The following is a 9,561-nucleotide window of genomic DNA, read 5'->3' as shown; positions in this document are numbered from 1 at the left end:
ACGGAGTGAGAATTTAAAAGGATCAAAGGCAACATTAGATTAATTTTAAAAAAACAGGAAAAAAATGAAAAAGGAGGGTTTTAACTGGAGCATGTCGGGACCCATATCATCTCGAAAATAAGTCTCCTCCTGAATTGGCAATTCGAGTCAAAATTTTAAAAATCGAATCGGTCCAAAATATATTAAAAAAATAAAAAAATATATATTTAAAGCATAATTAAACAAAACAAATCCAAATAAAATTAAAAAATAATAAAAAAAATAAATTTAAAAAAATCGAAAAAAAGAAAGAGAAATCAAGTATTCGTAGCCAAAACACCTTCCGATCTTTGCAAAAATGATAAAAAATATTAAAATCCACATTACAAACAAATCCCTTATTTTTTTGGGATTTTTTTTTGTACTTACAAATCAGAAGTTTGCTTTCATTTGGTCGGCCGCCCTTTTACCATTTCACTAATAAAAACGGCAATGGCCAGATGTCCTCACCATCTTCCATGATTCAACCCATCTCCACCGCCGCCACCTCTCATCAAAAATTAAGCCCAAAAATTCTAACATTCCTCCATTCAAATTCAGTGCCTTCCCCTGCCAACAAGCTGCAAAGCGAACAAAATCAAAACGAAGAGAACGAACACACAACCCCCAGCTTCTCCGTCCAACCCACCCATTTTCCGGCATGCATCTCCATTTTCCGGGCAAGTTGAACCTCTTCCTCCTCCTCAATTTGGTCGGAATCTCATTATCCGACCCCCGCATAAACCGAGCGGCACTAATCTGCGACCCCTCCCGCTCCTCCAACGCCGCCGCCTTTATTCAGAGCTTCGTCTCTGCCATGGAATCCCTCAACAAACAGATCGGCCCTTCCCCCTTCTCTACTTCGGTTTCCTCGGGAAACAGCTCAACGGTTCGAGTGTATGCTCTCGCGCAATGCATGAACGATCTCTCTCCAACCGACTGCCTCTTGTGTTTTGCAGAGTGCAGGACAAAGCTCCCCGCCTGCCTCCCGTCGAACAGCGCCCGGATATTTCTCGATGGCTGCTTTCTGCGATACGATAACTACAGCTTCTTCAATGAGTCGTTCGGAGGAGACGATCTCACAGTTTGTGGTCCGAATAAATTACTTGGCTTTTCGACCTCTGAGTTTAAGAGGAGAGTGGAGGACGTGGTGCGGAATGTGAGTTTGGGGGCGGTTGGGAATGGGGGGTTTTGCGTGGCGGAGAGAGAGGGGGATGTTGCCGCGCCGGCAGTGTATGCTTTGGGGCAGTGTTGGCGGAGTTTGAGTATGGGGAGTTGTAAGCAGTGTCTGGAGAAGGCGGCAGAGGAGCTGAGGGGGTGCTCAGATGCGGTGGAGGCGAGGGCGTTGATTACAGGGTGTTATATGAGATACTCCACCGAAAATTTTTATGATGAGGGCGGAGGCGGGGGAGATGGTGGAGGTGAGTGATAATCTCCCTCTCTCTCTCTTCATTGTTCTTAGTTTTCTTCGATGGATAGGTTTCATTGGTCACTCCGTCGCATCTGGTTTTTCTGTTTTATATTTTGGCCTTGTTATGTATGATATTGAATCTTTATTAAGTTTGTGTTTGCGACATTAATTTCTGATCTTTCTGGAATTAAAATGAATTGGTTTTGAAATTTTTGTTTTTCTGGGGGCAGTAAATTTAGGTTTTATAAACTTTCCTATTTTCCCTTCTGAATAAAATGATTTAGTTTTAAATATTTTGAATTTTGTTTTAGATCTCAGGTGCCCGTGTACAGATCACTGCATGCTGTTGTTTTCTTCCCATTTCTTCTTTTATTTTTTGATGAATGTATTATACAGAGATTCATGCCTCTACATTATTTTGTTTACCATTGATGCCTTTTCTCTTCATAATTTATTCTGTTTCTTTGTTTTTTTCCCCAAAGATTACGAAGTGCAGCTGTTGTGAATCTTTAATTTCATTTTTATTGGGACTTTCTTTAATTATAAATTGACATATTGGGTTTCTATAAACTAATTTAATTTAAAAAATTAGAATTAGCTTGAAGTACCATGAAGATTGATTTGGACTTCTATCTGAATTGAGAATTTCATGGTTTGCCCTTCACCAGTTCTTGTTAAAGGCGAATTTAGTGTTTTTAATGAGATTCATGAAAGTTTTTTTATTTTCTATTTATGTTGCTCTGTTTGAGATTACCTGTATTTTTTCCGTCCCAATTCTTCGCCCAAAATAGTTGCAGTTGCAGAATGTCTATATTCTCTGTTTGAGATAGGCATATCTCATTTATTTTCATGGTTGGGGGGACACTCACATATTTGTATGACAAATATTTCTCTAAAATTTTCTTGCATGAGGTGGGTATTCCTTTTCCACTCTGTACTTTATTTCCCTAGTGGAGAACACACAGAATTGGGCATTCTGATGGTTCTCATTCAGCTTATTGAGCATGAAACTAATGTAATGTTTCCTGGCCATTCATTAGGTCGACCAAATTTGGCTGTTATACTAGCGATAGCTTCGTCGGTTTTCGTTGCCATGATGTTTGTTAGTTTTGGGGTTTATGTAGCACATAACAAATTATCAAAGAGAAGGAAAGGTATAACATCTCTCTCTCGCTCTCTCTCTCTCTTCTCTCTCTCACTCACACACACGTGTATGCGTGTGTATGCTCAGATACACAAATATTTAAAACCATCAGTGTACAAATTCTTCAATTGATGTTAATTCAACATTTTGTCTTTGTTCTGTGATAATATGATTTTTGTGATACTAATGTTAAGTCTTTCTCAAAAAAAAATTCTTATTTTCTGTGTTCAGAGCGCAAGGATCTTGGCAGACTGTCCACCACTCTTAGTAAATCCTGTCTGAACTTCAAATATGAAGTTCTTGAGAAAGCCACTGATTATTTCTCTCCTTCGATGAAATTAGGTCAAGGAGGATCAGGTTCGGTGTATAAGGTATTAGCATCTTAAGTGATAAACTTTTTTTTCTGCAACTCATGTTCTCGTTGCAATCCTTTGTTGCTAATAATGATATCTAATAGTCTATCCCTATATGGTTATTTGTATGTGTGTATGTTTGTGTGTGTGTTTGTGTGTGTGCACATGCATCTGTATTTCGTGGTTAAATTTAATGAACAATATGTATACGGATTCCTTTGGATGGATCGTCCATCTATAGAAATTTATTGATTGCTTATTTAAATTATCTTTCTGAGTAGTGTAAATACTGTATAAATCTTATGTAGAGAGCTGAGAGTAGATTTTTATTCGAACATGCAGGGGGTTCTCCATGATGGAACGATTGTTGCTGTGAAGAGGCTCTTCTTCAATACAAGGCAATGGGTTGATGAGTTCTTCAATGAAGTGAACCTCATCAGTGGGATTCAACACAAGAATCTGGTTGGGTTGTTGGGTTGTAGCATTGAGGGCCCTGAAAGCCTTCTGGTTTATGAATACGTGCCCAACAAAAGCCTCGATCAATTCCTATTTGGTAACTATTATTTTTCAATAATGGATTTCTGTGCTTCTTCCTCCATGGGGTCCTCTTCTTCTTCTCTTTAAATTTCCTTTTTTGTTATTTTACTTTTCTCTTCATAGTTTAGCTGGGTTGAACACACTTCACCCAGGTTCCCACAACAAGCACTGTTCTGTTAAGTTACCAGGTTAAACCCCCATTTTGTTTTATATTAGCAGAGTTAAATATTTTTATTTTTTCTTTTGGTTTCCCAATGGAAACCCTTGTCTCTCTCACACACACAGATGTACACATTGTTTTGAATTAGCAGGATTTCCTTAGGTATATTATTTTTCCGCTTTTTCCCACTTTCAAGGGGTTTTTCTCTTGTTCTCTTGTTATTTCTTGTTTCTATTACAAATGAAAGCAAACACAGAATTTGTCCTATTGTTATTTCATTTTTCACCCAATATCTCCGGTTCTGGCGTTTTTATCATCATCTCTGTTTGTTCTTGTGGATTGCAGAAAAGAATAAGACCCAGGTGATAAGTTGGCAACAACGATACAAGATTATAGTAGGTGCTGCTGAAGGCTTGGCCTTCCTTCATGAAGGATCAAAATTTAGAATAATTCACAGAGACATAAAGTCAAGCAATATATTGGTTGATGAGAAATTAGAAGCAAAAATTGCAGACTTTGGGCTTGCCCGATGCTTTTCACATGACAAGACTCATCTCAGCACTGGGATAGCAGGAACACTGTAAGCATCTCGCCCTGCCCCCGTTCTCTCTCTCTCTCTAAATTTATATTTCTGGTACCTTTGTGATGGTCTTTTATTGAATGCAGTGGCTACATGGCTCCCGAATATCTTGTTCGGGGTCAATTGACAGAGAAGGCAGATGTTTATAGTTTTGGGGTGCTGGTTCTCGAAGTCATCTGTGGTAGAAAAAACAGTGTCTATGCACCACAATCAGGCTCTATCCTTCAATCCGTAAGACTCCTCTAAACAATCAGACTCTCTCTCTCTCTGTATATGTGTGTGTGTGTTTTGCATGCATGGGTATCTTTTAGTAAAATGCTTCGTTTGCTGCCTATTTGATCTATTTTTACCTTCTGTTTTTCCTATTTCTGTATTTACTATTGCTTTCGTTTTTGTTTTTTGGTTTCTTTAGTATTTTTCAAATCTATCTTTCTATATTATCTTCTTTAATATTCATTTCCTTCAGGATTCCCCTGTTTTCATTCCTTCCTGGTTTCAGTCTCTCCTTTTAATCTCTGATAATATGCAGCTGATAAGGCAATTTTAATGTGATACATCATATGCATGGATTTTGTTAATGCGGACATGAATTTTGGAAGCTTATATTAATCTCTCTCTCTCTCTCACCCCACCAACCGCCCCCGTTCCTTCCCCAGGAGCAAACAAACCCCAACCCCTGCCCAGGCCTCTCTCTCTCTCCAGGGGCAAAAAACCCCAACCCCAGCCCAGGCCTCTCTCCTTCCCTCTCTCTCTCTCTCTCTCTCGTTCTCAAGCTTGGAACACACACATTCATCTGTCTATGAACTTGGTAGGCATCTATTAAGATCTCAATATGATGATGTACTCTTTTTCTCTTTTGATCAATTTGAATTACTCTCTCTCTCTCTTGTACTTAAATTATCTGTTTCTCTGTCTTATTTTATCAGGTTTGGGAACACTTCAAGTCAAACTCATTGGCTGAAGCTGTGGATCAAGGCTTGAGAGACAATTTCCCTGCAAGACAGGCTTCGAATGTTCTCCAAATCGGTCTTCTTTGCACCCAAGCCTCTGCAAATCTACGGCCCTCCATGTCGACTGTCGTTAGGATGCTCACAGATGACGATCACCCCATTCCTTTGCCCATGCAACCACCTTTTCTCAACACAAATGTGATCAATCCCGACGCCTCTTCCAAATCCTCGAGCTCCCCCTTCTCTCCCTCTCCTCCTCCATCATCATCTAGTGACCCAATTACCACTACTTTTGAGCCAAGGTGAAAACCAGAGCATCAAGCAATTTGTTCGAAAGGTTTGCCTGTTTTTCTTAGTGACTATATAAAAGGTTTTGGAGTTGAAATCATAAAAGAAAGATGGATCGGTATTGGGACACAGAGATTTGTTAGACGAGGTGGATATCAGGCGGTTCTTGGGAATGTTGTCATTTTTGGGTTGTAAATTTTGATGTTAGAAGGCATTCTACAGTGGTGAGAGAGAGAGAGAGAGAGAGAGAGAGAGAGAGATGTAAATGAATGTAAAGAAGAAACAGGGACTGATACTGAAAAGTCCCAGCGTAAAAGGTGCGGTCAGCAGGTAATTATTTGGCTTTAGGTGTGCCATGTTAATTAGTTTCTTAGATGAATTATTTCCATGACCACATGGCTACCTAAGGTTGTGCCTTCTTTTTGTTACTTGTATCTTAGCAAGAGTGGGCATTTTCCCACTTATCCAAAACAAACGGTTCATTTGTAGATTGATACATTACCTGATCTTACAGTACTGCAGTCTCTCTCTTACTACAGTCTCTTCTTTCTCTCTCTTATCTAAGTGCACTCTCTCTCTTACTATAGTCTTTTTTTGCTCTCTTATATAAGGGCGAGACTCTAAGCAATCAAATTAGGGCATACCTCAAAAAAAAATTCATTAGAAGAAGTTGTTTTGATGTGCAAATATCTTCAAATTAACCATCTCAACTTCAAGATGCGTCAACCTCAAGATGCATGGACATGATTTTATAGTAATGTATTTTTGGACCATCAATTTTCAAGATTTTTAAGTTTGTATAGATCTGTTTGATGTATAATATTTTTGAACCTTTAAATATAATAATTATATTTTAAGGCTATCGCAAAGATTTTCAGTATTGAAATCACATTTCGATACTACTTGAAAATGTGCTATACTTTGATTGTTTATAGCCTCGGCAGCCAGAGATACGACATTTAGATGCGGATGTTTATGTGAATGTCCATAAAAATTGCTATTACTGCTCTTGTTGATGTTTTGGACTTGCATTTTCATGTCTTACGTCATTTTCAATAAATGATTTTGGACTTGGCATTTTCATGTCTTACGTCATTTCAATAAATGATAAAAGATTGCGGCTCGCATTCTGATTTGAAATACGCAAACGCTGATTAGCCGTGTTTGACAAAACTTGCCGCCTTAATGGTTTAGGTCGGTTATGGGAGTTTAACTGCCAGGGTTTGGCACCCTACCTGACCAGCCCGAGTAGGCCTGGTTATCTATTACACGGCCTGGTCTTCTTTAACCCAGCCAGTTACCAGACCACCCAGCCTGGTAATATCTCTTTTGCAGGGTCGACATGGCTTTGCCCTTCTCTCCTCCCCTCTTTTTTTGTCGACAATGTTAAAAACTTTTATTGAAATTGTGCTGAAACAGCATCATGTTACACTGTAGAAATTAAAATATCAAAGATAGACAATGAGGATAAAGAAGTGTCGTCTTTTGCTAGATTGTCGGTTGCCCCATTGGCCTCATGGTAGACATGGGAGAGGAGTTTTGAAGGTTTGGTGTAGAGCAAAGATCAAAGATTTTTAACCCAAAAACATATAGAGACCAAGGAATTCTTTGTTCCAAGACATTGAGTGAATCTCCTAAAATCCATTTATTGACAATAAGTTCCAACCCTTGAAAAGGGAGTAGATTTGAGCCTGGTTGGCTATAGTGTTACTATAAGGACCTGCATATGAAAAGATAACCGACCTTTCATGGTCCCTTAGCAATCCTATTCCGGTAGGACCCGAGTTACCTAAGGAGCTTCCGTTGACATTGAGTTTGAGAGAGTCGTCAGGTGGAGATTTCCAAACAGAGTGAGGACAAGAATTGTGTATGAAAGAGAAGACTATATTCTTAAGATTAGCAAAAATGTCAACCAAGAAATTCCTTGCCCTTCACTGGAGGAAAAAATACAGTCCCATAGAGTTTGAAGAATACGATTTTTAACACTTTCAATGTTCAGAGAAGTCTCATCAAAAGTTCTCCTATTACGCTCCAACCAAATCTGCCAAATGATGGCACTTTTATATATATTTTCCAAATAAGAACTCCTTTTGAAGGCAAGCATGCAAGACTGAGATGACGAACAATGTCAATTAAATTCTCAAAAAGCTAAAGAGATAAACCCCATTTTCTGAAAACCCGTCAAATACTAACCGCAGAAGGACAATGCAAGAAAAGGTGGTTGCCAAACTCCTTATCATTCTTGCACATAGCTCTCTCTCTCTCTGCCCTTCTATCTCCCTCTCTCTCTAGTGTAGGGTAGTCCCCTGCCCTTGTCTCTCTCTCTCTCTCTGAAGTCGACACTGTGGCACCCCTATCCTTGTCAGAAATCATTTTTTTGGTTCTTAGAAAATGAGCATTCTCATTCATCTTCTTTTGAAATTTCATTAACCGAAGCCTCTGACTTGTTTGAGTCTTAGAGAGATGATTCATCACTGAAATATGAAAATAGGAGATTTCCGGATTCTAGCACTTTTCGACGGTTTTTCGTAAAATGGTCTGAATTTGGCTGTAGCTAAAACCACCGCCAGAAAAGCTAGTCATGTCCAGAAATATGACAAATCAGAGTAGTAGATGTTAAGAAAGAGATTGTATTTTTACTGTCTTTCATAACATTGTCTAGGTTATTCTTTCATTATTTACCCTCAAAAGTATTTTTGTCCATTATATATATATATATATATTCTCTCTCAAGGGTTTTCCTAGTCTTTCATGGTATCAGAGTTTCAAACTCATCTTTCCCTTCACTGAGGCATAACCTATAAGAGTTTTACCTTATAATCTTGTTATTCTCTCTTTCCTTCTTAGGTATTAATGATCTAAGAGAAAAACCAATCCCTCTTCTTCTTTGTCTTGGTTCTTCTACCTGTGTTATCTTATTTGATAAAATCATTTCTCTTTTATTATTCTTCGTTTTTATAGTACTGATCATGTGAATGCCCATTTGAGATTCTACTTTGCTCTGCAGTTCTGGTGCAATAAAACCCAATTTTTTTTTCCTCCTAACCAAATTTCAATTTAAAGGAAACCCACTTCTTCTTCTCTCAATCACAACAACCTCCTTCTCTCTCCCTCTTAAAAGGCAATTTTGTCTTCTTGTTGAAAGGTTGTTTTTATCCTCACATCTTGGAGTTACCGTCTCTTTATCTCTTCTTTACCTCCTGTTGTAAAAAGTTATCCCTTATCACCGACTTTCACCTCTTCTTGTTTTATTCTCTCTCAAAAGTGAAAGTTCTAGTCTTTGTATTTACCAAATCAAGTTCAACAATTCTTGTGTTGAACTGGTCTCTGAAAGGCAAAATCAAAGTTTGGCAACCTTTGTACCGAACTAGTCTCTATAAACCTAAACCAAAGTTCGGTACTCAACCTACTGATGTAAGTTTGTTCTTCCCAAAAAAAAAAAACCACTTCAGTAAAAGTGGTACAAAAAAAAAACATCACTGTTATTTCGCAGCATTAGCGAGTACTTTATCTCCAAAACTTCAAGTGAAGTTGTCATTTTTTCTAACTATGGCCTCTCTAGGCTTTCCATCCTTCATCTCCATTAAACTTAGTAGAGATAATTACCTCAAATAGAAGTCCTAAGTTTTAAATCGTATTGAAGGCCCGAATCTTGAAAGTGATCGTGATGGATCTAGTCGACCACAAAATGAATTTATCTCCGAGGAACCAAAAAACAATCAAGGCAACAAGCAAGAACCATCAATGAACCCCAAATTTCTAGAATGACGAATGAAGGATAAACATTATTGAGTTGGTTACTTTCTACACTCTTCGAGGACTTGTTCACTGAAGTGATACACCTAAAAACAACTCAAGATGTGTGGGAGACCCTTTACAACACTTATCAAAGGGAAACATTTGCTAATGTTTTCCAACTTAAAATAACGTTGATCAATTTACAAAAAGGTTCTCAATCACTGATTGAATATCTGAACAAGTTCAAAACTATATGTGACCATCTTGCAGTAATTGGTAGTTCAGTAAGTGATCAAAATATGGTCCTCTATACCTTCAAAGGTCTTAGTCCAGAGTTTAAGTCCTTTGAGACATCCTTGGTAACCAAACCACAATTTCCATC

At 38.2% G+C, this 9,561-nt stretch overlaps 1 protein-coding gene across 1 annotated transcript; it reads left to right on the top strand.

Moving 5' to 3' along the window:
* The first annotated feature begins 601 nt into the window (after positions 1-601).
* LOC18430846 (cysteine-rich receptor-like protein kinase 42) lies at positions 602-5,974 on the top strand. Its single transcript, XM_006840986.4, has 7 exons — positions 602-1,439; positions 2,470-2,583; positions 2,805-2,944; positions 3,269-3,479; positions 3,969-4,203; positions 4,290-4,434; positions 5,130-5,974. The coding sequence occupies exons 1-7, from the start codon at positions 680-682 to the stop codon at positions 5,457-5,459; spliced, it is 1,935 nt and encodes a 644-aa protein (XP_006841049.1). The 5' UTR covers positions 602-679; the 3' UTR covers positions 5,460-5,974.
* Positions 5,975-9,561: the final 3,587 nt, after the last annotated feature.

Source organism: Amborella trichopoda, chromosome 3 (assembly GCF_054954075.1).
Source record: "Amborella trichopoda isolate Santa Cruz 75 chromosome 3, AtrichopodaSantaCruz75HAP2 v2.0, whole genome shotgun sequence".
NCBI lineage: Eukaryota > Viridiplantae > Streptophyta > Magnoliopsida > Amborellales > Amborellaceae > Amborella > Amborella trichopoda.
Note: the sequence above shows the minus strand (reverse complement) of the source record. Positions and strands in the feature narration are given on the sequence as shown.

What these genes read in the sequence shown, in the direction of transcription:
- LOC18430846 (XM_006840986.4), top strand. Translation starts at nt 680, where the DNA reads ATGCATCTCCATTTTCCGGGCAAGTTGAACCTCTTCCTCCTCCTCAAT. An exon ending in AGGCGGGGGAGATGGTGGAG is followed by an intron (nt 1,440 to 2,469) that starts GTGAGTGATAAT and finishes GCCATTCATTAG; the next exon opens with GTCGACCAAATTTGGCTGTT. An exon ending in ACTGGGATAGCAGGAACACT is followed by an intron (nt 4,204 to 4,289) that starts GTAAGCATCTCG and finishes TATTGAATGCAG; the next exon opens with TGGCTACATGGCTCCCGAAT.